The sequence below is a fragment of the Calonectris borealis genome, chromosome 12 (assembly GCF_964195595.1).
Source record: "Calonectris borealis chromosome 12, bCalBor7.hap1.2, whole genome shotgun sequence".
NCBI lineage: Eukaryota > Metazoa > Chordata > Aves > Procellariiformes > Procellariidae > Calonectris > Calonectris borealis.
In genome coordinates, this window is record NC_134323.1 from 184,440 (window position 1) to 209,044 (window position 24,605).

The following is a 24,605-nucleotide window of genomic DNA, read 5'->3' on the forward strand; positions in this document are numbered from 1 at the left end:
CCGCCCGGCGAGCGGGCGCCGAGGGGCCGGACCTCCGCGCCGCCTGGGGGCGCTGCGCGGCAGACGGCTGGGCGGCGGCAGGCGGGCGCCTCTCGCGGCGGCGGCGGCGCCTTTTCCGGGTTGGCTGCGCGGCGCTCGGGGCCGGCCCAGGCTGCAGCCGCCGCCGCCGGCACCGGGCCCGGGCCTCGGCACGCTCCGCGCGGGCCCCGCGCCCGCCGCCCCCGGGCCGGCCCCGCCCCGCCCCGCTGCGGCCCCGCTCCGGCCTGGCCCTGCCGCCGCCCGCCGCCGCCCTCCTGCGCGCCGCGCCCCGCCTCGCCGGCCTCCCGCGCCGGCCCCGCGCCCTCCTCCTCCTCCTGCAGCCGCCGCCCGGCGCCGCCATGCCCGGCCCGGCCGCCGGCAGCCGGGCGCGGGTGTACGCCGAGGTGAACAGCCTGAGGAGCCGCGAGTACTGGGACTACGAGGCGCACGTCCCGAGCTGGGGGTAAAGCGCCCCGCGGGGACCCTCCACCCCTTCCCCCGGGCCGCCGGCGGCCCCGCACCCTCCTGCGGGCTTCAGCCCACGGGGAGGGTTCCCTGCCTCCCCCCCCCACGTTTTGGGGTGTCCCCGGGGGACTGCGGGCGGCTGAGGGGGGGGCTGGGAGAGGGCCCCCCCCCGGCCTGCTGCCCTGTCAGTTATCCTCTCCTCCCCTCCTCTCTCCTCTTGGTGCCCGCAGCAATCAGGACGACTACCAGCTGGTTCGCAAGCTCGGGCGAGGGAAGTACAGCGAGGTCTTCGAGGCCATCAACATCACCAACAACGAGAGGGTCGTCGTGAAGATCCTCAAGGTGAGTGTCCCGTTGATGGTGCAGGGGCTTGTGGTGGCTGGAAGCACGGGGGAGAGGAGCTGAGTTGGCAGGGCCAAAGGACTGTTGGATCTCCTCCTTCACCCCAAAACTTTTGTTTTCTCGTTAAGGACATTGGGATGGTGGGTTTGGAAATGGATTTGGTGTCCTGCTTGCTGTAGCGATGTTTTGATTTCTCCCGTCCAGCATAGCTCTGGGCTGAGGGCTCCTCTGGAGGAGGAGAGCTGCGAGTCCTGACATTTGAAGTGTTGCATGTGCTGCCTGCGTTTGGTAAATCGTATCTGGCAATGCCTGTCTAAAACAGCCCCGGGACTGCCATGTCAACAGGAATGCGAAGCCTGGAGGGGGGAATCCTTCTGTTAACCTCTAGACAGCTGGCATGTGGCCTTTTCAGAGCCAGGCTGTGGGATGCTCAGCAATCAAAAAAGCAGGCAAAATTTTATATTCAGTCCTTTAGAGGATCTTACGTGGAAAATAACTTCACCACAGGCAGGCCAAAAACACCATGGAAGCTTGAGGACACTGAAAGGCATTCTGAAGTTTGGCAATGTCAGTGACCTGTATTCTGGTGTGTTGGCCTAGTGAGGTCAGGCTGTGGGGCCCTTCGTGCAGCAATAACAGGTTGTAGTTTGGGATGGCTGAATGCATGGGTTAGCCGCTGCAGGGCATGCCTTACAGCATTTGGTGCTGAAGCAGCATGCTCACAGAGAGCTGTGGTAACTGTCCTAGCAGCAACCTGTGTTGGTGATCTGGGGGTAGACAGAGGTGTTAAAAAAACAGAAGTGAAAGGTTAGAGTTGTGCTTTTAGTTTTGGCTTGGCTGACACTTGTGGCTGTCACTTGTTCCCCAAGAGCACGTGGGAGCCGGTGTCTGGCCATGGATGTTCTAAGAATTTGGGCACACATTGATCCACAGCGTGCAGTGGGGTCTGAGCTTAATCTGCCCTTGCAGCCACTAAGACCAGCAGCTACCTAGGACATGGGTCTCTCTGCAGGGCTGTAGCCTTAAGGCATTTGCTAGTGTGGCTAGTTGTCTCATTTTGTCGTTGCTGATATCCCCACTTGCTCACTGTGCCTGCTTCCTTGGGATCTTCCTTGCCTTCCCAGAGAACTTGTCACGGTTTGTCCGGCCACTACTCCTAGGCAAGGTGTGATCTCCTGTCTGCCTCTGGGAGGAGGTACGCACACCCTGCTTTGGCTGTGGTCGAGGTGGCGGCCAGGTGAGCCATTCGGGAGAGCCCCTGTGGTTGAGCCTGACGTCGGGGCAGAGTGGTGAGGCTCACGTGGCCTCGCTGAGCTGAGTTCCTCTGGCATGCTGTTTGGGCCTCCCCCTCATTTGGATGCTTTATGTGGTTTTGGTTTTTGTTTTTTTTTTTAAGTAGGGGCAGGCGGGAGTTTTTGCTATGAGAGAGTAGTCAAAGGCAGCCAGTGCAGAGCTGGGTTTTACGGCGAGATGGGTTGTGGCTAGGCTGGGGAAACTGTGCACTTCTGCATGCTGCTCTGGAGCCCCTGATGGTCTCTTCAGGACTGCTGCTGTTTGTTGAGACCTTAGGTCTTGTCCCATGTGGAAAGGCACCATAAGACTGAGAAGAGACTGCAGGGAAAGTCATCAGAAGTCTTCTTCCTTGCCTCTTCTCAGCCTAAAGAGCCTCCCCTGGAGCGGTGCGCCTCTCCCTGTGGCAGCCGAACTCTGTCATGTCTAGGGAGCCTGTCAGCATTGGACTGTGAGTCAGCTGGCAAGAGTCATCTGAGGGCGGCTGGGTGCTCCTTCTCCTTGGGGCCTGAATGTGTTGCCTTAATGCCCTGCGAGCAGGGGACTGGATTGTCCCAGATTTGAAGCAGACGGTGTTGCCACCAGTTCCCCTGGCTCCCCCCACTTGCATTAACATGCAGACAGCATTCCTGCGAGTGAGCAAGGAAAAGCGGAAAGTCCAGATAAATAAAGATGAACTTTCTTCTCAGTGGAAAGTGGGTCAGTGAAAAGTGAGTTTCGGAGCACCATGTTGTGTACGTTATGAAAACCTGTGAAGTGTGGCAATAACATCACTCTGATCTGTGGAAAGTGCCTTTGGTTTCCTGTAGCTAGACTCAAACTTAATTGCAAATGTAATTACATGTATCTACAGTGGAGCCTTAGCAAAGAGGCTGGGTCTTTCTGTTCCTTCTAATTCAGGCTGGGTCCTGTGAGGTGGGAAATGCAACCAAAAGTCTTCAGGTTTTTGTGTGGCTGTAGGGGTGGGACAATGGGGAAGACTGTTGCTGGGCGATGGATGTGGCTTTTTAGCACAGTTGCTCGTTTCTCTTTAAGGTTTTCTGAGAGGACAATTTATGTTACGTGTTAGAGTGACTTTTAGCAAGAGTCACGGTTTTAATATCTGAGCCTCATGGGAGGTGACTGGTGTCTTTTCCCAGCCTTGCTCTTTGAAGTAGCTTATCCTTACTGAGCTCAAGTTAGCATGTAGCAAGTGTTTCCCCTATCTTTTTTTCTCCCCTTTGGTGTTGTGCTACCTGAACATCTTGTACCCTCCTCCAGAGAGGTCAGGAAATTTTATCACCCTTTCGGTGATGCAGAGCTGAGCCACAGAGATTTCCTGTGTGACTTTGGGCAAGTCCCTTAGCCTCAACAAAGCTGAGACTAGAGCATAGGTCCTAGCCTAGTGCTTCATGAAGGAGATAACTGCTCTTCCTCTTCTGGCAGCTGCTTGCCTTGTTTGTTTAAGTGCCCTATGAAGACTTAAGTGTTGGACAAGGCCAGGGAGCTAATGGCTCTGATTGGTATCACAGTGCCTCAGGCCTTTTGGGCTTGCATAAAGCAAGATGCCCCATTTCCCTGGCCAGTACCCAGCATTGCCTTTCTGTTCTGCTACCCCAAGTGCCGGACCAGGCATAATCCTGCATAAAATGGGATGTGCTCATGCCACTAGTTGTGGTCATAAAGTGTGTCAGCAAAGGAGCAGAATTAAGATCATGCAGATGACTATAACATTACCATTTCCAGGGTCAAGTGCCTTTCTTTGCAAATACGATGCTCTTAATGTCACTTTTTCCAGGAAAATTCTGCAGCTCTTTTTTTAAAAGGGCAAACAAAGCAAGCAGGTTGCTTCTCACTCCACTGCAGCAAGACATCAGGACGCGCCGTGTAGGACAGTGTGTGCAAAGCAGCGAGGCAGGAGCCCTGGTTTGCCATACAGACACCCCCTGCCAAGCGTCCTCCAAAAGCTTTTATCTTGGGAAGTGAGGCAGAGGGCAACTCACCACCTTTTCAACCTGTTCAGGGAGCAAAGATTCAGCAAAAAAAGCCACGGGGCTGAAGTCATCTTGGTAGGTAGTGGAGGACTCTGCGCTGTACTGATCTTCCTACCCCTCACAGGTAGTAGGGCATGGAGTTAGCCAGCAGCTGTGCTCCTGCAGTCCCTAGCTGATGTAGGAGGCTCTTGTGGGCTTTTTGATCTGGCTGGCCTCCGTACAGCTGTGGGCATGCTTCCTGCACGCTTAGGGGAAGGCCAAGCCAGGAAGAGGGAATGTGTGAACAGGTCCTGTATGTGCTTTTGTGTCTTGCTTAAATTTGATGCTAAGGTTTGACTGCCAGGATGAGGTCTGACATTCCTCGGCATGTACAAAGGAAGTTTAAGACATCTTTGTTTCCAGTGAGTCATGTGTCATCTACATCCAATGCAGGTGTCTAAAGCACAGCTCTGCTCTTTCATATATAACCACATAGATTTAGATTTTTGGTGGACCGCTGAGGTGGTCAGTCTGCAATCTTTGTGCAGATTTGATGAACTTTTCATATTGCTTTTCTGCTAATGCAGCTCCAAAGTGTCTGCCAGTTTCCTCGTGTGCCTTAAAGTAAATCTTCCGTTCTGGGGTAACAGTGTTCCTGGGGGATGTGAACAGCAAGTTCACACTTGCTGTGTTGCATTGCAAGTTGCCACTCTAAAAGCCAAAGATAAACTTTCCACATTGCTTCTAACTTTTGCGGGTGATTCTTTGTGGTGAGAATGCTGCTGTTAAAGTTACCTACAGTTGTGGCTGTTGGTGAGCTTCAGCTGTACCACAGCGTCCTTCACAGTTCTCTTGTACCGATTACCACCATCTGAGTGTCCGCTCAAGGCAGAGATTAGAGCATCCATATTGTCAGCTCTGTGCAGGAGTCCTCCTGCTTTCTTGATGCACATGTGTGTCTATGTACACTCTACTTGCCTGCAAATTAAACCCATCACATAAAGAGACCGTTTTGTCTCCTTGTATGGTTACTACCTGCATAGGCACAACACGCAGGCGGAGGTTAGGGGAAGAATGCAGTTATAAGGAGAGGAACCAGTGAAATGGAGGTTCTGCAGCAGTGATGAAATAGCCCCTTTCTCCTCTGGTGGCTTTTGTCCCTCTGTGCTGAGTCCATGAACTGGAACTTTCAACCATGTACGTGGTTTCACAAGTGCATTCTCGTTTGTTTGGCTTTGTTTTTCCCCTGTTCCCCCTTTTGGGCTGTTTGAACCCTCCAGAGCTGCTGCTCATACCAGGCACTGCTGCAAGGTCCTTCCAGTGTTGAACTCAAATTATCGCTCTAGTAGCTAGAGAACCATTTGGGGGAGGTAGCCCTGTGGCTCTGGTAAATTTTCTTCTATCTCTAAAAGCTTTAGGGGCCACATACATCAGCATGTTCTAGATGGGGGCTGAAATGACTCCCGTGCTGGCGTGCAGAAGGGATTGCACAGGGAAATAGGATTGGATGATGTTGGTCCCTCAGGCTGGAGCTTTTGACTGCATCAATGACCTTCCACCAAAGCCGTTCAATCCCTGCTCCTGGTAGCTATCTGTGTCTCTTGCTCCTCCTGTGTTTGCGTGCACTGAATCAGCTCTCCCTGGCCTGCTTCCTCCTCTGGCAGTCTTGAAATGAGCCCTTTTGCAAGAGAGCCGGGTACACAGCTCTTCTCTTTTAAACACCAGTTGCCCACACTGAGCTTGGCACAGTTGGCTGCTGGAGTCCAGCCTTGTTTGGAGCTGAGACCAACTGAGACGGTACCGGCTGTCTCACAGAGGCTTGGAGTTGCAGCTGGTAACTCTCGCAGTGGTGTTCTAGCACCAAGGAACTGGTGAGCTGCGATGCTGCGGCTTCTGGGAGGAGGAGGGTGAGTTACGGCACTGTGTCTGTTCGCAATGGCCTAGGGCAGAGCCTGAATTAATGATTCTCGTCCCTTGTAATAGTGCTGGTGAGGATCGGGGCTTGGTCCTTCTGCGTCTCCCTTTTAGTTGACTGCAGAAGTCTTGATGCATCATGGGCAGTCCTGAAGCCCCAGGAGGGCTGTTTTGGGATGCTGTAGGGGGGGAGGAAAGGCATTCTGAAGGAAAGAACAGCACTGCCCTCAAAACACGTGCTGGTATATTCTACCAAACTTAAATAAAAAAGCAAAAGTGCTTTAGTAGTTCAGGGTAGTTTTTTTCCCCTCTTTTCTAAAATTCAAGAGCAGTTTGTGAAAGTTTGAATTCCCATAATGGAAGTTGTAAGATGAAACAACTGACACAATATTAACACAAATGGGCTCCTTGATTTTGTAGCTCTTTTGAATACGATTATTTGGTTTCCCAGCTGATGTCTGGCAAAATAAGCACTGCTGCTCTGAAGCCAATTTTCCTATTGAGCAATTGGCGTCAGGCTTTATAGGCCGATTATTGTGATCCTTTCGATAATACTTGCTAGAGACCAATGAGCTTCTAGTGCCAGCTTTTAAATGTTTAAAGCCTGTCATAAGGATGCTGCTCGAGCCTTTTGCTGGCCCTGGACATTGTGTGTTGAGATTTCCCTGCTCGTTCACTAGAAGCATCGTGGTGTTTCCAGGCCATTCAGGTTTGGGGAGCAAAGAATAGATCTCTTTCTTTACAGGGTGGTGGAATAAATGACTTTAGTTTCTCATAGATGTGTATCTTTTGACTGCTAAACCTTCTCCCCTGCTGCGCTAACTCCAGTTCTTTTTGCCCTGCTGGGCAAAACCCAGCACCTTCTGTGACTCCTTCAGAGCAGCATGTGCGCTCCTCAGCTGGCAGTGTGTGTGCGCTGCCTGGCTGCCTGCTTTTGGCTAATGTAAAATGATTTTTATGCTTTGGATTTAACTCGTATTTCACGTGCCTTCCTGGTCACTACTTTTCTTTGTCGGTGTGGAAGTGCGCAGAGAACTTTGGATAACGAATCTATTTTCTCTTTTTGCTTGAATTCAAGCAATGGGCCCCCAGGTTGTTGGGGAAGGCTGGAACTGAAGCATCTGACAGAAGAGTACACTCCCTTTGCTTTAGAAACCAAGCAAAAAAGGTGATTAACCAGGCAGCCATTTATTCGTTCAAGACAGGAAGTGATGGTTGCAGCCTTGTATTTAAACGTTTATTTTAGCAAACAATGTTAATTCTCCCAGCTGGTGTTTGCTGCAGCTGGACTCCTTCCCTGCCTGCAAGTTTACATGATTTCATGGAAAATGACCCACGATCTGATCTCTCGGTCAGAGAATTGTTTTCTTCTGCATCTACCTGACTGCAAAGCAACTACTTAATCCCATGCCATTTCTCATTTCTGCAAAGGAATGGCATTGCACGATGCTCCCCAGCCTTTGGGCAAAGGCAGTTGGGATAGCACTGGCAACTGTCACTGCCTCTTCTGCCTGACTTTCAAGTGGATTGAAGCACCCTTGTGGGATCCTTTTGCCTGGTAGGGTGGGAAACCTGCAGCAAAGGTGGCCAGCTGGGGACAGCCGAGTGAGAGCTGCCGGGTCCACCAGAGACCATCCTCCTGTGGCTGGAGATCACCTTGTCCCTCTGCTCTGGGCGCTCAGTGTAGTGGACAGCCGTGAGCTGCGTGTTTTTTCTGCACCGTCTATAGCCACCTCATAGAATCATAGAATCATACAGGTTGGAAAAGACCTCTAAGATCATCGTGTCCAACCGTCAACCCAACACCACCATGCCCACTACACCATGTCCCTAAGGGCCTCATCTACACGTCTTTTAAATGCCTCCAGGGATGGTGACTCCACCACTTCCCTGGGCAGCCTGTTCCAAGGCAAAAATATGGAACGCTTCACGAATTTGCGTGTCATCCTTGCAAATCCTCACTTCCAGTTTGCCTGAGGAAGGAGGCAATTTCCTGGGAAACAGGAAAACTGGCTTGTGCTAGACAGTCATGTTGTTGTAAGGGTACTGCTGCAGCTGAAGTAATTAAACCCCTCCCAGTGTAGACACGGTTAAACTGAGACATGTCTTTTAGCCTGGTTTCCTATGGAAACCAGCCTTATGCAATCCTGCTGTCTGTCAGCGTTTCTCCCCCTCCTCCCCCCCAGTAGTTTTTGCACTGGTTGGCCAATTTCAACCAAATGCGACAGAAGTCTCCAAGCTGTCAAGTTTTTACAGATTTCATGGAAATAGGTGTTTGCATAGAGCAGAGGGACTCTGTTGGAGCCTGTCTCGGAGGGAAAGGCTGCAGTAAGGGTTTGACTCATACTGGTCACTGGAGAACCCCAGCATGGAGGAAAGCTTTGAAATGCCTCTGCCGTGGGAACAGATGGAGTTGGAGTCTGCACCTGTATAAAACGTTGCCTTGCAAACACAGCCGGATCGAACTTGTGAGCAGTTAATTTTGTCTAGGTGCCTGCTCCATTCCTCTGCTGGAAATCTCCCTCCCAGGGTAGGGGGACTGCGCCGTTTAGGGAACACAACCTGAAATGCTGCTGTTCGTAGCCTGGTTTAATAAAATAGCCGTAAAGGAGTACTGTTAAAATACTCTGGCTGCAAGGGCTGGTGTTTTAGAAGCTATTCCTGCTGGGAGAGGCAGATGGTTGGAGGCCATAATAGCTTCAGTTAGTTCACATTTAATCCATGTGTGTTTGGAGTCAACATCCTTGGAGAGACAGATCGGGTGACTCTGAGAGACAGTTGTAGCAAGCCAGACTTAATCCTGGTGCTTGGAGGATATGCTGCTGATTGCTTGTGGTTTCAGCAGTACTGGGGTCTGAGGAAAGGAGGGAAATCAGCAGAGCTTCTGTGGTTGTGACCAGTTAGCTCCAGTGCAGTACTGGCCGTGTGCTGGAGTGGTTTCCACTAAGGTGTTTGACTTGCCAGATGCAAGAGCCTGGGCTTGGAATCAGTTACGGGGCGAAAACTGAGCTCCAGTGATGTGCGCTTGGATAGTGGATGGCGTTTGCAGTTGCGACTGGAGCAGTGGCGTGGGACAGCGTGTGGGTAGGAGCTGGCATGCGGCTGGGTAGGCTGGTAAGGTGAAAGCTGTGCGGGGTGGGGTGGAGGCCAGCAGTCGCCACTGTTTTTTCTCCTGCAAATCTGAAATGGGGAAATCCTCCATTCCCCTGCATTGCTCTCTGAGGAAACTTCCAGGCAATAGCTTTTCCTCTAAGATGACATTACTTCAGCCTGTGGCATTTCTCCCCGCCTCATCCCTATTTACACAGTGGTGGAAAACCCTGTCCTGACCATGGCCGCAGGTGGGGGGAGCACTCTGACGGTGCACTGCTTACAACCCTGCATGAGCAGGGCTTCCCGTACCCCCACCCTGCCCAGAGACTTGCGGGGCCCTTGCCCCGGCTCATAGCTGACGTGGGGGTAGTGTAGCCGTGTGCGGACAGCCTGGCCTGAGCTCTGCGCTACTGCAGCTTAACAGGAAAACATGCAAACAGCAAGCGGCTTTTAACTCTCTCTCTTGCTGAGACAGTGTTCGCTGGAGTGTCTTCCCTCGGTGATGTCGGAGATGCTGCTGTTGGCGGTTATCTGCAGGCATTTCATTAAAAAAAGACCAACTTTCTTCTCTCCTTTTTTCCAAAAGTCACTGATTCTGTCTGCTCATGTCTTTTAATAAGTGTGTTGTGGGTAGGGGTAGATTTCTGGTGGAGATCACGCAGGGCATCATTTTCCCATTCTGAAAAAGATGGAAACATGTGGAAGTGACTGGAAGACAACATCTTCTGCCCCAGTGGCAGTGGTGGTTGCTGTGGAAGGAGAAATAGAAATCTCGGAGGGATATCTTCCCCTACCTAGCTGATGCAAAAGGCCCTTTTGCAGTACAAAGGAAAAGGTATTTCAAGTGGGCTTTGGGTCCTCTTGGCTGTGTTTAGGCACTGTTTCAGCTCCCAATCAAGTGCACGTGTCGCAGCAGAGAGGCTGTGATGCATTCAGGCCATTCAGCGAGTGCCTCCAGGATGGCAGTGGCTCAGCTCCCTGCTTTGAAGTTCCTTGAAAAACAGCTCGTGTGTGCATCTGCCTCACTGGACGAGCAGAGTAACCGAATTACATCCTCTAATTCCATCGTGGCCTTCTGGTAAGATCAGTGCATGTGGGCGACACAAGGATGGTGTCTGTCCCCATGCTGACATAAATGAAATTAGTCCCTAATGAAGCATCTTCCTCTCAGGTTCAGAAACGTAGCCCTCGCTTCTGCTGGTCCCCCTGTTCTGGCTGCTTCTCCCTGTCTGTCCGACCTCCCACCAGCTCCACCCGGGTACTGCCCCAGGGCTGTTGGTCACCCCTCCGCAGCAAACCCTGCCCGAGTCGCTCCAGCTCTGGCTGACAGCTGCGGTGGCCTTGCTGCCGTTTTCCACAGTGGCTTTATGAGGTGCTGATGCTCCCTGTGCCGGCATCGGTGTTATTTTTGGCACTTTGCTTCAGGCTGAGATTCTAATCTTTTGGCTTGAAAGTCTAGCTCTCCTGCCTTTTAACTTGGAAGAGGAGAAGGGCAGGATTGGAATCTGAAGGTTTCAGCCACCTGAAGAGCCTAGAAAGACAGCATATTTTATCACTTATATAAACACCATATTTTCTCACTATATAAAAAGCTTCTATTCCTTCTCCTCTCCTGTCTGCTCATACATTCTTGTGAGGGGTCTGAAACCAGGGATTGCCTTGGATTTGCCTCTAACGGGAGTGTGAGTTGCCCCATCGGCACTCTGCAGCCGTCATTGAAGTGGGAGGCTGCGGCAGAGGCGAGGCGGCGAGCGCAAGCTGTTGAGCTCTTGTGGCTCCTTGTCCTTCACGTAGACATCTGATAACGTCTGTCACTCTGGTAAGGTGCCTCGTACCTCTCTGACATTCCCCGTTACTCCCCTCCTCACAAATCAGACTTTGTTCAGGATGGTGAATCTTTTAGAAAGCTAAATGTCTGGAGAGGAGTGTTTTCATCAGCAAACCTCACAGACAGGGCAAGGGCTTTACCAGTCCCTGCAAGATGTCTCTGCATCTCTCTGCAATGGTTCCAGTGGTGCAGGAGGGGATGTTCCAGCCCTTCAATGAAGGGCTGCCATAGTGACTCGCAACTGGTGATGCCGACACCAGTCACTAGCCAAGGATCGTTAAAAAAGTCTCACCGCTTAGCTGCTCTAAGCTGCCTTTCCTTTCAAGCAGGCACAGAGCTAGAGTTGTCCTGGGAGTGGATGAGTTAGAGAAATGGTCGTTCATTTGCGTTGAAGTGAACCGCTGGATCAGCAGAGTGCAAAAGCTAATCCAGCCTCCAAGCCCCTGCCTTGGGAGCAGCTGTTCTTTGTCACTTTCTGCAGGGCAATATCCAGAGAAAAGCTTACTTTGCCGAGGGAGTTCCTGAGACTGCGCAGATTCGAGGAGGAGTCAAAAACTGTTTAACATGTCTGTAGGCTTTAAAAATAATCATGGTATATGGATGCGATGGCATGCTGTGCAGTTGGGTCTATGCTCTTGGGGTGGTTGCGAAAGACACGTGCGCATAGTTAGGCATAGCAGTGTTATAGCTTACTATAACTGTATATATATACTATAACTATATATATAGTGTCATAGCTTACTAGAAATCTTGGTGTTGGAGGCTCTCAGGTCGTCATTTCATTGGATTAAAGTACTTGTGGGGAAATGGGTGGGGATTAAGGAGTAAAAAACTGGTTTGTGCTGGTAAACAAAAGCTGAGATATGAGGTCCACCGTGCTTGTCCTGTGGCTCTAAATGCATAACATAGAATGAGTGTGCTGAGATTTCCACATAACAGTCCAAGGTGCTTTTAACTACAGTTACTGGAGTCACAATTACGTTTGTCTGGAGTGGTTTGATTTTCCCCCAATGAGTGGAAAGCTTTCACTGATGAGAGGGGAAATCCTAGTTCATGCAAGGTGTCTGTCTCCTCTTTGAAGCTAAAAATGTTCCCTTGTGAGGGTGGGAGCAGAGAGAGGAGAGGAGGTGATGTGATCCAGTGAAAATTGGTGGCAGAAATCAGTGTTCATTTCTGAAAGGACTCTCACTTCTAATTTCTTTTGTCTATTTAAGCCAGTGAAGAAAAAGAAGATAAAACGCGAGGTTAAGATTCTGGAGAATCTACGTGGTGGCACCAACATCATTAATCTGATTGACACTGTCAAGGATCCGGTGGTAGGTACCTGTGTGTCACGATATGTGTGGTGGGCTTGCCTTCCCACCGGCTGCAGGCATGGGGCAGGCACTGCCGCATGACTTCTGCTCTCAGCTGGGGTTAGGTGCCCGTGCCTTCGTGCCAGCCAGGGACGAGTGGCGTCCAGCTCATTAGGGTCTCCTGAGGCGGGCTGGTTTGGGTGAGCTCATGTTCCTCTCCATGTTCCCCAGACTCTTTTACACCCCTTCTGTGTCTTCTCTGAATTTCCCATGACTGATGGGGGATAAGTTTTGTAGCCCTACAAATCTTCTGTAAGAAAGCAGAGCCTGTAGCCTTCCAGCTTCTGTCTGGCATCTGGAACATAAGTATCTGCCAGGGCAATTGGATATTAAGCACTTTTCATCCTTCTGGTTGCTGTCCTGCTGTCTGCATTGCCACAATTACCCCATTCCGGGCAAGTTTTCTCTGACTAGCAGCTGGCTGAGGTCTGTGACTCCCAGCCTGCTGGCAGCCACGGAGAGGAAATGACGCTGCTGTAGCATTGGCAACCCTGGCTGACCTTCCTCCTGCGATGGGATGCGAGGGCTTAGCCCCTGGTGACACCTTTTGCCTTGCCCAGTGCTATCTCTGCTCCGTGGCATGGGGAGGAGCAGCACTGGCCAAAATGCCGTGTTGGTGCTTGCGGCGTGGGGTACAAGCGGAGCTTGCCTCTGGCTGCTGCGGGAGCAGGGCTGCGTTTCTCGTGCTGTCCTGCTCCCGCCCGCTCTCCGCAGTGAGGGTTGAGCAGGAAGCATAAACTTTCGCAGGTCAAGAGGGTATTTTAAACCATGACTCTCTCTCTCTTGCAGTCAAAGACCCCTGCTCTGGTGTTTGAGTACATCAATAACACAGATTTTAAGGTGAGTCTGAGTGTGGAGGGGGGAGGGTTCCCATTTCTGTTAAGAGTGCTGTGATCTTGGGTTGTGAGATACTCCTCGAGAGCTGTGGGGGGGGTTTGGAGTTCTCACCTATACCAGCTTCACCTTCCTTTCCCCGTGTAAATCAGAAACCTGTAAATAGGCTCTAGATGAGAAGGAATAAAAAGCTTGTGTGCTGAATCTCCTCCCAACTTTGAGGACTAATTTCAGCAGGTTAGATATTCTTACTCCTCTTTCAATTTAGTAATTACTGCTGTGCTATATATTCAGCCCAAGTTAATCCCTGTGCTGTGATGCTCTATATACAGCAGTGCAGTTGGTGGAGCAGGTGACACTGATTTGTGCTGGAATCCTTCAGACCTGGGGACTGTGGGGTGGCAGAGGCCGCAGAGCACGTTTCGCACTGCCAGTGGGCCTGGTAGTGGGGGACTGAGCAGTCTTGAATACGTCTTAAGAGTTCTTCTGCTTGCTTGAGGCTGCAGCGTATTCCCTGGCTCTTCTGATTTCTGGGGAGCTCCAAGTGGTATTACTCCTTCCCGAAACGAGAGTCCTTCTGTCCGAGCGCAGCTACGACTGTCGGTGCTACTGAAATGCTTCTGGCTGGCAGCAGCAAGCTGATACACAGAAGGGATATATAATTAGCAACCACACCTACTTTAATGGTATCTTTGCTTCCCCCATGTGAATCTTTATCCTAAGTCATTAAGTCAGTGGTGGAGAATTAATTGAGCAGTTGCCATTAGAAAGCCAGCAGTCATCCCCTCCTGCACTGTTCAGAGGTCTCTTTCGTTCCATGTTATGGGATGGGCTTTTTTCTTCCTGTCTGTGCCAGAGCGTTACGTAGGTACAGACTTTGTAGTACGCAGCTTCAGCAGATACACCCAACACCCAGAGAAGGACCCTGGGGTGGTGTCGGTGGAAAGGAGGCAGCTTGTCGGCTGGCCCACGGACTGTCTCACCCGCAGCCCTGCTCGCGAGGCAGCAGGGCAGCGCACGTCGTTTCTATCCCTCTGGGGTTGGTCTGGTAAGCTGAATCCTGCTGGGTAGGACCCTGTGCATAGCCAGAGCTGCAGCCATGCTGGCGGTGATAGTCTTAGGGCTATTTAATCTCATGTAGAGACTTACTGCAGAGGCTAGAATAATAGTAACTTGCAGCAGCGTCTGCCCTGACAGCTCTGACGGAGAGATGAGGGTTGCCTCCATCAAGTAAACAGCCATGAGAGGAGTGCTATGTGGTGACCTTTCAGGGCTAATTAAAGCAGGCTTGGTTTGTCTGGGCTTCATTGACATCGGCTGGGCTGTTCCAGTGCCACGTGTATGTTGGGAACGTGCCACCGTGCTTCTCCTGATGACCCAGGAACTCTTCATAAGGCTGATCCTGGAAGTTTTTAACTTTCTATGTTGAGATTTTTTCCTGTTTTAAAAAATTTTTCCTTTTAATATATGGCTTGAGATAAATAGATTGCTAGGGCAGTAGCACACCATGCTGAGGATCACTTTGTGTGTCCCCTAGTCAAAATGTAATTACATCATTCTGTTGTGTCCTTAGAGGAAAAAATTATCAAAGATACCACCCAGTAACTGAAAGTGAAGTGTTAAGTAGTAACTTGAGGCTGGTGGCCAATAGGAACTCTTAAGTGAAAAATGTGGGGCTTGGAGTATGTGGTAGGTCAGCCGTCCCAGCCACGCTGAGAGCCATCGCAGGCACTGTTGCAGCCAGTAAGGCAACATTGGTCTGGCCGCAGCAGAAGTAACAGTGCTCACCTCTGGCTGTTGCGTTAGAAACAACTATATGAGTTTGCAGCAGATCATTTCTAGGCTCCTAGGAGAAAGCTTGGCTCCTCGAGGAAGTCCAGACTCACAGCTGTACAAGTCCAAGACAGAAAGTATTGATGCTTTTGATGCTGATTGGTACAAGGCAGGAATAACTTGTCTTGGGAATGCGAGCATGTCCCCTAGGGCATGCAGTATGGCTGTTCGTGTTCAGAGCTTATTTGTAACCTGAATTTCACTAGCTACGTATGGGGTGTGTGGGTTATCTGAGCTACACTCCCACAAGCTCTGCTGCCTATTTGGGTAGGTTCCTGGGGCCGCAGCTAACTGGCAGATTACAGAGCTGCTGCTACTCACAGGTACCTGTGGATGTCTTCTATACAGAGGTTCCCAAGCTGTCTCCTCCCTTGCTCTGAAGTGCCCTTGCCAAGCAGAAAGTGCACAGAGTAGGTGAGACCACTCGTGTTGGAGGTCTTGGCTTGCCCTATACCTTTATCCATGAAGCAGCTGGAGAGCACCCAGTCATTGTCCCCTCTGCTACACAGTCCTGATCTCCCCAGGCAGCCAAATTCTGCTGGAGTTAAGTGCCACATGAGCTAATCCTGGTGACAGGGGCCTCTTCTCTTTGTTTTGAGGTGGCTGCTGCTGTTCTGCGCGTCTGCGCATTGACTTCTGGATTCAGCAGTACCGATGCAGTACCATGCATCTCACTGGCAATCACCTTCAGGGTGTGTGAGGGAGTTCCCAGGGCAGCTTGTGTACAGCAGGTGGTTTCTGATCACTTTACAGGATTGCATTCTTCTCTGTCCTGTTGGCAATAGTTGCTCACAAGCTTGGATGTCTCCTCAGTTGTCTCCTTTCTGGCAGTTTCTTTCCTTCAACATTATTACTTTTTGCTTAATGTTAATACTTTCACCCCTTTGCCCATCCAAATGGCAGGACGCTATTCATGTCCATGCACTCATGAAAATGGCTGCTGGGTTTCCTCAGCTTTCTGCGCATGGGCAGAAGCTGCAGTTCTGTGGGGCCTAAGCCATGGTTGTGGACGATTCTGGATCAGAAGCGCAAGTTTGTATTCCACACGGTTTGGCTATTTTTAAATGACGGTATAAACAGGAGACTTAGGAGGAGACTCCCTAGAGCTGATTACATTTTCTTAAATTACCTGGCTGAAAGTGACGGCTCTGTACTTGCAGAGATGATGAGTTGGAACTAGACTAAATGCATATTCTGCTCTGTGAGGATGGCAGCTTGTGTATGAGGCTAGTGTTTCTCTTCAGACCTGCTGTATTACTTGTCATCTGTAAGCACTCAAGCTACCCACAGTCATCTGCCTTAAATGATAGCTATGCTGCAGAGCCATGCAGTCAACTGAATAACCGTCAGTGAAATTAAATGTCTTTTGCTAATTGGCTTCAAACTACAAATGAGACGCCTGTCCTTCAACCACTGTCAGCTGTCACATATTTTGTGTAGCCCGTGAGCGTACCTGGTACTGTGCCTTTCATTGCCCCGAAGAGGCAAATCCCTCAGGAAAGAAGGGGGCAGAGCCAGGTCTCCAGGAGCAGCGCTGCATTGGGTTTGCTATTTCGTTCTTAAAACACACTAGCAGGTTTGCAGCTGGAGAAGAGGAGATGGGCAAGAAAGGTGAGCGATGAAAGGTTGTTTCAGGATGTTCAGCCTGTTGGAGTTGTGCGGACAGAGGGCTTTTGAGTCAAATCTTCCACTTTGCGTGCACCTCGGTGAATTTTCAGGCCAAGTTGCTGTGAGGGAGGTGCGTGCCTGTGTTTTATCCTTGTATATCCAAGGTTAGTTTAAAAAATAGTTGTTGCCTGCATAGGCCATGCAGAAGTATGAAAGATTCTCGTCCCTTGCGTGGCTGCCGAGGCGGGGATGCTTTGGGATCTGTTTCCTTTTCTTTTGCTGCTGCCTGCCTTGCACCCCAAAGCAGTGCCTCTCTCCTCCGACAGCTCCTCGCAGCCACCCTGTTGCTTTGCAGATGCTGCTTCCTGCACGTAGCCAGCTATGTTGCTCACTCAAGGGAGAAGAATAAGCGTTTAACTCCTGTCAGCCCCGTGGAGAGAGGAAGCATGTCTGTGCCTCCTTGGGCACTAATGGGATTAGTTTACGATTGGTTACGTGATGTGTGCCAAAATACCACCGAAAGCTGGAGAGGGGTGGAGGCTGCCGGTGGGCGAGTTTGGCCTTTCCTTGTGCTCTGTGTGGAGAAGGAAGATCAGCCCAGGTCTCCGAGGCCTTGTGCGATCCTGAGTGCTGGCAACTAGCTAAGCAGATGTTTGAGCTGGGTCTGAGTGATCCCCACCGTGATGTTTCTGATAGCTTTACTCCAGAGAGCCATCTGTAAGAGCAGAGCATGGGACATGTCTGCAAGGGAGGTGTCTATTCTCCCCAGCTAGGCTGGGCAAAGGGGGTTTGGAGCCCGCTGTCAAAGCCTTCTTGGGGCAGCTGCTGTGAGGGACCCACTTGCAGTGGAAACCTTGGCTCTGTCCTTCAAAGCTTTCTGCGTTCACCGGCTGCCTGCAGTGGGACTGAGCACGCTCCTGCAGGGAGCAGAGCCTGGGCACTGCTAGCCACGCTGTTGGCCTTGGCACAGCGAGAGGGTCAGAGGTGCTGGGTTTCACAGGCAGCTCTACTAGGGAAGTCTGTTGAAAGCTGGTTGCCCAATGGCTGCCTCTGCTGAAGGCTATGAGTCAGAGAACAAACAGCATCATGGGCCTGAGAAGAAAGGCGTCGGTGACCTCCCTTCCATCCCCTCCCTGCTTATGGGCAGCGAGAGGCTGAGGAGCCAGGGAATGGGGAAAATGGGATCTGGCCTTGGTTCTGCCACTGCCCTCCTCCTTCCCCAGGTGCATTGACGTTGCCAGGCGAAGTTGAACAGGGTGGTGATTCCCAGAAAGACATGTTTTAAGCATCTCTGTCCCCGCAAAGTGTTTGTTACCTAAGCAAGCCATTTAGACGAACTCCTGGAAGGGCTCAGCTGTCCTCTGCTGGCCCTGGGTCGTGCATCAGAGCCGTGCGCAACAAATTCAGGAAATCTATCCCCGCTGTAGCTTGTGGCTGTGTCTTTTTTGCTCCCTGCTCACTTGTCTGCTTCGGTGGGTTGCCTTAGGAATCATCCCAGCTCATGAGAATACAATGCAGCTTGTGGAGGCTGTTAAAGCTCTGCATGTGTAAGTGACACTTGTATATTGTCAAATGATTTGCCAGAGCGTTATTGGGGGTGGTGAAGCTGTTTGGAGCTGGCCATAAGTAAGGCAGGATCCTGAGGATCTCGGCATGGGCCTGGAGGGGATCTGGGGCCAGAGCTGCTTTCTTGGAATGTGAATTTCAATCCGGCTCTGGGATTTTTCCTGAAGCTGCCAAGTGGTGTCTGTGATAGGCAGCTGGCTCCAGTGCTGATGCAGTCGGTGATTTGACTGAGCTGTGAGGTGATCCTTGTTTGTTAGAAAGGGCAGAGGGGCCTGGTCCTACTGCTGCCCTGTGAATGTCCTTCCTTGCCCTGCCCTGCCGTCTCGCCTTGCTTCCCCTGGACGAGAGCACAGCCCTATGGGGTTGGGCTGGCACTGCTGCCAACGACAGATATAGAGCAGAAGGCAAATTCGGGGCCAGTTATGACCTGGTGTGGGAGCAGCAGGATGGTGAGTTCTCCGGTGACAGTGCTGGTGGCATGGCGCAGGATAAAGTGCACCCTGGATCTTTGTCACTTCCGCATGAGTAGCCGCAGGACACAGAGGAGAGGAGGGTGGTGAATGTGTGCTGGCAACAAGCACTTCCCTGAAACTCTGAGCTGTGCTCTCCTTGGCCCCACAAGCATTTCTGTGCTGTTGAGTTGCATTAGCCTTTATCCTGGGATAGAGGGGAGCCTCTGCGGCTACGAGGCTGTCTCTACTCCATGCTCCTTTAAGTTAATGTTTTCCTCTCCCTGCCCCACCTTGAGCACTTGGAAGCCTTGCCCATGTGTTCCCAGCCTGCCTGCTCTGAATGCTGTTGTCTATGTTGTCAAGTCGCTGTGATGACTTTGCATGTGAACAGAGAATCAAGATCATCTGTGCCAACTCCAGCATGCTCTGAAGGGCTTGCTGTCTTCTCCTTGGACAGAGACAGCTGTCTCCTGCTGCAAAAAAAGTCGTGACAGGTCTGAATGATCCCAGTAACATTTCACGGGAGCTCTGCGTCCTTTCTGGATTTCCTAGCGTGTAGCCCTGGCAGGGCTGAGACCAGGACAGCCCTCGGGAGTGGCAGCATTCACAGGGGATCTGGAATGGGGTCAGTGATTGGAGAAAGGTGGGGTGCAGGAAATGAAACTAATCCAAATCTGGAGTATTTATTTTTGTTTCTCTTTCCCTCCCCTCTCCCCCCTTCTGCCCCCTCCGTCCCCAAATCTGTTTCAGCAACTGTACCAGATCCTGACAGACTTTGATATTCGGTTTTATATGTATGAGCTGCTGAAGGTGAGTGGCATTGCATATGGCAGTCTGGATGGGGAGACCAGGAGTGAAAGAGGCAGTAGCGGGGCTCACGGGGCAGTGCTACTAAGCAGTTACTTCTCTCGTGTTCAATGCAGAATCTGTATCTCGTAGCCCGGGAAGGTTTGGGAAGAGATCTGGTTACCTGGCTTGTTGCTGTGAGGTATTACAGCCAAACTGGGAACCTTTGGTCACCTCCAAAGACTCTCTGATTCTCTGGGGTCTGTTCTTTCCCCATGAAGCATTTGTGATTGTTAGTGGCTAGGTAGGCTGTGCTTGTCTCCCTGTGTCTCTAGCACCATTGGGCTGCTATGAGGAAAATCAACTCCCTCCCAGCCAGACCCAGCACAAGCACTGAGAGGCATTTGCAGGGCTGGGGAACTGGGGACTCTTTAGCGTGCTAGGGAGAGTGGAAGAGAGGGATTGCCAGCTCCAGGCTCTCTTCTGCTACAGTATTCAAATGCAGCCCCAGAACGTGACTTCTGCCCACTTGGTCTTAGACCCATCTGTCTCTGGGTGGGGGATCTAGGACACTTCAGGAACAAGCTGGCCAGCTCGGTGCCCTATGGTCACAGAACCCCATGGATGTGGTCTTGGGGAATGAAGCTTCTGGTTTTGCTGGCTGTTACGTGTTGATATAACACTGGTATTTTCTTTTGAGGCGTCCCAGCCAAAGGTTTCCCTGCCCCTCTGACAAAGGGCGAGGAGTGTCCTAAATACCTCCTCTTAACTAGCCTAGCTTGCCCCTTTCCATGGAAATGCTCATGGAGCCATGTGGCAGATCTGTGAGATCTGCTGCACTGCCTCTCTGGGGCCTGCAGCCGCAGGACGCGGGAGGCAGCAGGGCATTAGGGAGAGCTTACAGGTTTCAGCTGATCCCAGGGCTGTTCTGTGCTGACCTGCTGGAGCAGCACTTTAGCTGTGTCAGGTCCTAGCAGGGCCTCAGGACTTCTGAGCTGGCACTTTGCAGGTCCCCTGCCTCTGGAAATGAGAGTGGGACGGGGTAGGGAAAGTCCTTTGTGCTCCAGGACTTGGTGACTGCAGGAGACTTCCCGAAATAGATCTAGTGAGCTTAAGGGAGGCTTTCGTCTCTGCACCCCCAAGCTTGCTGCACCTGTCTGCAAGGGAAGACCTTCCTACTGAAGGTTGGAGGGAGCCTGAGGCAGCCCAGGATTAGGGTGGGAGGGGTGATGAGGTTTAGATGATACAGCCTTGGGACAAGCAAGACACTAGAACAGCTTCATCCCTGGAAGCAGTTTTTTCAGCCTGTTCTAGATAGATCTCCTGTACTGGAGATCCCAGGACCACCGTTTGTTGTGACTCCTGTTGGTTGCGAGGCCATGTGTCGTTGCAGGGGTATTCCCTGAGGCCTTGCTGTGATGCAAGCTGTTGCTTCCTATGCTTCCCGCTGCGGCAGGGGCCCAAGGACAGTGTTACTTCCCTGGCACTGATGTCTTGGATATTGAATGACTGCAGGCTGTACCCTCCTTCTGTGCTGCTGGAGATCTCAGAGCATCTGATAGATGTTGATCTCATCTCCCTCCCCCTTGGAGATGAGAAAACAACATTCTCACCCCCTTGCTGAAGGAAGCAGCTGCGTGGGGCGGGGGGGCGAGTGATGCAAGGTCACAGAGCTGGAGAGCTTACATGTGCTCCTGCCTTCAAGCTTTAAGCAGCATCGCCCTCCCTCATGTGCTATCACCTGCCTTTTGTAAGTGCAGGTTTGGCTTAAATGAGCAGGGCAGTGGTGACTTACTAGCTTAAGTGTGTTTTGGGACACAGGTGGAAAGCTGCACTGGAAGGCCATAAAACTGTATGCATGTAAGAATCATCCCCTCCTGGGGAAGAGAGTGTGACCTAGGAAGCACAGGGCTACCCAGGCTGGAGCGTTGGGCTCGTCACCAGGTGGGACGCCTCTCTGCATCGTGTTCTTCAAAGACTGCGCAGGGAACACGGTTCCAGGAGCTGTGACTGCAGTAGACACAAGATCAATACAGTTGTCTTGCCAGCGTGTCACTTCATCACGTGCAGCATAAGAGCTGAAAATGCCAGTTTCTTGTGCCAGGGTTGCAGCAGTTCCGTGGACGGGGCACCCTTGCTCCTGGCTGAGAACTGTCTGTTATATTGTTACTGCTGTGCCTGTGGTTACAGACATGTCTAATGTATGTGCATGTGTCTGCCAGGCCCTGGATTACTGTCACAGCATGGGGATCATGCACAGGGACGTCAAACCCCACAACGTCATGATAGACCACCAACAGAAAAAGGTACTGTGGCACCAGGGCTTACAAGCAGGGTTTTTCCAGGGAAACCGCTGCCGCTGTACAGCTGCCTGGGCAGCTCTACTTACCCCTTTAACCTTTCTTTACTGGTTCCCTTCCACTTGTGCCTGCGTCAGGAGATGGCCAAAGTCCCACTGGGGAGCACTGCAGTGGGAGTCCATGGCTTGGAGGTTGCTCTTCCCTCCGGCCAACCCCGCTGGGTTTCTTTGCTGAGAGGAGCAGGTCTGGGCCGTTAATCTCCACCTCGGGAGGAGTGGCAGTAGGAAGCAGAAGAAGGGTGGCCTCGTCTGAAATACACGTGGATATTTTTACCTAAGGAACATAAGCTCCTCCTGTAGTACAGCCTGCTTGTCCCACAGTGGCTTCCTCACTTCTGGGGCGTGCTGGTTAGATCACAGGAAACGTTCGTACCCAGCTCACTACCATGAAAATGGGCAGCACAGGGAGCTTCCCCACCCCATCGTGGTACTTGTACCTCACTGGGTGCTGTGTGTATTTGTCTCCCCAGGGACCTGGGATTTGCAGCAGCGAATCAGTTGCTGGTCCACAGGTTTCTCCCTGTCAATCAGTGGTGGCCGTACAGGCAAGATTTATAAGGAGGGGGAAATCTCTTACTAGACCCGCTGTCCTTCAGTAACACGGCAGGTCGTCCATCCCTGCAGCTGCAGAGGAGCTTTGGTCTGCCTTGCAGGATGTGGTGGGCCCCTCTCCTACCTCGTTTTCTGCTCTCAGCCGCCAGTTAAAATCAACACTGCCTTCAGCCCAGCCCCTCTAAAGAGCAGGATAAGACAGCTGGCTTTTGCCTGTTCCCTAGTATGCAACGACCTGTCCGCTGTGGCTGGTGGTTCTGGTGAGGAGCCAGTTGCCCAGCAGTAACAGTGTGCTTGGACTCAGGAGGCAAAGGAGCTCTCCAAGCTGGGCTTTGCCCCACCAGCTGGTGATAGGGGGAAGGGAAGAGCCTGACCAGAGCACTGCTGAGAGCATCTCCTGTCCTCAGAGCACCTCCCTGCATCCCAGGCTCCACACTTGCGTTACAGGATTGAGAGGTTTAGCCAACACGGCTTTCACCTAACCGGCTCATACTGAGGCTCCTGACTCTGTGTCTCTTTATTGCATGTTCAGCTGCGGCTCATAGACTGGGGTCTGGCCGAATTCTACCATCCAGCTCAGGAATACAACGTCCGTGTGGCCTCTAGGTACTTCAAAGGACCGGAGCTCCTTGTGGACTACCAAGTAAGAGTCTGCCTCCTCCTTGCTAGCCAGTGATACCACTTGTGGTTGCACTTTGGCCACCTTTGGGTTGTCTGGTTTTGCCTGCCAGAGCATTGCCTGAGTTGGAAAGAGGCTGGCTGTGAAGTGAAAAGGCTGAGGTTGCCTGTGCGGTTGGGGAACCGGGCTGTGGTAAGCATGCCTTTTCTGACAGCTTCTCCTTTTTCCTCTCAGATGTATGACTACAGCTTAGACATGTGGAGTTTAGGCTGTATGCTGGCAAGCATGATCTTCCGAAAGGAGCCCTTCTTCCACGGCCAGGACAATTATGACCAAGTAAAGACTTTGCTACCTGGCTTATTTCATGAGACGTTTGTCACCGCCTCATCTCTGTGTGTATACTGGGGAGGTGCTGGGGATCAGACCACCAGGCTGGGAGGATGTTGCTGCGTGTTTAGTTAAGCCTTCTGGGATTATGCTTCACTGCCTTGTGTAGGAGACTTGTTTTCTGCACATGTTGCAAAAACAAGTTTCAAGGGAGGTATTCCTTACAACTGGGATGTTTCCAGAAGGAGAGCTCTTAGATTTTGGGCAGCTCTGCCTCTGTGAAAAGAGTGGTGGCCTGCCCTTCTGCGCTCTCTCAACATGCCTTTTGTTCCAGCTGGTTCGCATCGCAAAGGTCCTGGGCACAGATGAGCTGTATGGGTATCTCAAGAAGTACCACATAGAACTGGACCCGCACTTCAATGATATCCTGGGCCAGTAAGTGGAGAAGTGAAATGCAGCCTTTTTCCCTTGTAACAGAGAGGGATATAAACTGATGTCCATCCCCTTGAAAAACTCTCAGCAAAGGCCTGTTTTGATCTTCTGGGTCACAATGCTGCTTGCAAGCTTCCCATCTGGCTACTCGTGTCATCTCAGGAGGTCACTGAAATGCAGGCTCTTTCTTTTTGCCTCTCCCATGATCCACAAGCCATCCCCTGTTTCTTCCTTCTTCTGCTCATTGACATCCTAGAAGTGGAGATGTAGTCACTGGGGTTGAGTGTGGGCTGAGGGGCTCAAAATCTCCCAGCTGAGATTTCTGAAAAGGATGAGAGGGGGATGGGATAGCGAGGACAGCTTCTGTGAGGCTGGTGGCAAGCCAGAGCACTTCTGGTCCCAAGGGTGTCACCTGCTGCATGCTGTTGTCTAGTCCCTGTAGACAGAAGGGAATGTGCAATATTGTGCCTTTCCCAGGCGTAGGACGTCCACACAATTGTGTACCTAAAGAAGAGGGTTTTTCCCCCTTCGGCAAGTGTTTGCTGAGCAGTAGCTTGTGCAAGGAAGAGCTGTGTAGGCGGTGTCCGTCGCAGCCATCTCTTCTCAGAAGTAGATAGTGGCAGGTGATTCCCCCAGGACCTCTGGGTGCTGCTGGTCAGAGCTGGGCAGTGACAGCTGGTCCCTTTGCAGGCATTCCCGGAAGCGCTGGGAGAACTTCATCCACAGTGAGAACAGACACCTGGTCAGTCCTGAAGTCCTAGACCTCCTGGACAAGCTCCTGCGATATGACCATCAACAGAGGCTGACCGCCAAGGAGGCGATGGAGCACCCCTATTTCTGTGAGTCTGTGGAGAAGCTGGGGCCAGCTGGGATGGAGCGGGGTCTTGGGTTGTGGGGGCAAATTTCGGCTCCCTGCTCTGTGAAAGCCTTAGCAGCTGTGTGGGTTTTGAGGGCAGTTTCTCTGGAAGGGTTTGCCAGGG

At 51.7% G+C, this 24,605-nt stretch overlaps 1 protein-coding gene across 9 annotated transcripts in view; it reads left to right on the top strand.

Annotated features, from left to right (window-relative positions):
- The first annotated feature begins 308 nt into the window (after window positions 1–308).
- CSNK2A2 (casein kinase 2 alpha 2) overlaps window positions 309–24,605 on the top strand; it is a 29,276-nt gene continuing 4,979 nt past the window's right edge. For 2 of the 9 annotated variants that reach the window (XR_012675315.1, XM_075160754.1), the window contains exons 1-10: window positions 311–481; window positions 714–825; window positions 12,117–12,218; window positions 13,047–13,097; window positions 19,301–19,360; window positions 21,559–21,642; window positions 22,780–22,890; window positions 23,101–23,202; window positions 23,528–23,628; window positions 24,316–24,464. Coding sequence is in view for 1 of the 9 variants with exons in the window: in XM_075160754.1 (XP_075016855.1) it covers window positions 378–481; window positions 714–825; window positions 12,117–12,218; window positions 13,047–13,097; window positions 19,301–19,360; window positions 21,559–21,642; window positions 22,780–22,890; window positions 23,101–23,202; window positions 23,528–23,628; window positions 24,316–24,464 (976 nt within the window). In the remaining 8 variants the exon portion in view is untranslated. Of the gene's footprint in view, window positions 482–713; window positions 826–953; window positions 1,114–10,033; window positions 10,333–12,116; window positions 12,219–13,046; window positions 13,098–19,300; window positions 19,361–21,558; window positions 21,643–22,779; window positions 22,891–23,100; window positions 23,203–23,527; window positions 23,629–24,315; window positions 24,465–24,605 lie in introns of those variants that run through there. The other 7 variants (XR_012675322.1, XR_012675321.1, XR_012675319.1 and 4 more) reach the window with 7 other exon arrangements.